The sequence below is a fragment of the Corapipo altera genome, unplaced genomic scaffold (genome assembly GCF_003945725.1).
Source record: "Corapipo altera isolate COAL_440 unplaced genomic scaffold, ASM394572v1 171, whole genome shotgun sequence".
Classification (NCBI taxonomy): domain Eukaryota; kingdom Metazoa; phylum Chordata; class Aves; order Passeriformes; family Pipridae; genus Corapipo; species Corapipo altera.
The window spans coordinates 532,068-533,154 of record NW_020884972.1 but is presented as its reverse complement, the minus strand read 5'-3'; the positions used below and the strand labels follow the sequence as shown (position 1 = coordinate 533,154).

At 43.1% G+C, this 1,087-nt stretch overlaps 1 protein-coding gene across 1 annotated transcript in view; it reads left to right on the top strand.

The window, feature by feature from the left end:
* EBF2 (EBF transcription factor 2) overlaps positions 1–1,087 on the top strand; it is a 133,720-nt gene that overhangs the window by 120,051 nt on the left and 12,582 nt on the right. Inside the window, exon 12 of the mRNA XM_027665204.1 lies at positions 65–242. Coding sequence (XP_027521005.1) covers positions 65–242 — 178 coding nt within the window. The remainder of the gene's footprint in view (positions 1–64; positions 243–1,087) is intronic.

Genomic DNA, 1,087 nt, shown 5'->3' with positions numbered 1-1,087 from the left:
ACCTGCTCCAGCCCCTCAATGTCCTTCCTGCTGTCCCGTTTCTGACGGTCTGTCCCTCCCACAGGACATCATCCTGAAGAGAGCGGCCGACATCGCCGAGGCCCTGTACAGCGTTCCCAGGAATCCCGGGCAGCTCCCGGCGCTGTCCAGCTCCCCTGCCCACAGCAGCATGATGGGCATCAACTCCTACGGCAGCCAGCTGGGCGTCAGCATCTCCGACTCCACCCAGGGCAACAACCAAGGTGAGCCCCCGGGGGCATCCTGGGCAGTGCTCCCCAAAATCCCGGTTCCGGGGATGCCAAGGCAGCTCCTCCACCCTCCGGGGGTGCTGCCCCTTGGGATGGTGCTGGGTCTGCACCACCTTCCACTCACCACATCACCCAGGGCTCAACCAGTTATTGGGTGTATTTGATAACCAGAATATATTCGATAACCAGACTTGAGAACCATTTCACTGACCAGGTAACGAAACAGTTATTGAGTGTATTTGATAACTGATAACCAGTTTTAATTTTTAAGCTCGGTTCAAATGAGTCGATTTAAGGGAGGGTTTAATTTTTAAGCTTGGTTTAAATGAGTCAATTATTTAAGGGGAGTTTTAATTTTTAAGCTTGGTTTAAATGAGTCAATTATTTAAGGGGGGTTAATTTTTAAGCTTGGCTTGAATGAGTCAATTTAAGGGGGAGTTTTAATTTTTAAGCTTGGTTTAAATGAGTTGATTATTTAAAGGGGGGGTAATTTTTAAGCTTGGTTTAAATGAGTCGATTTAAGGGAGGGTTTAATTTTTAAGCTTGGTTTAAATGAGTCAATTATTTAAGGGGGAGTTTTCATTTTTAACCTTGGTTTAAATGAGTTGATTATTTAAGGGGGAGTTTTAATTTTTAAGCTTGGTTTAAATGAGTCGATTATTTAAGGGGGGGGTGTAACTTTTAACCTTGGTTTAAATGAGTTGATTTAAGGGGGAGTTTTAATTTTTAATTAAATTTAATTAATTTAATTTAATTTGGTTTAAATGAGTCGATTATTTAAGGGGGGGTTTAATTTTTAAGTTTGGTTTAAATGAGCCGATTATTTCGGGGGGGGGGTT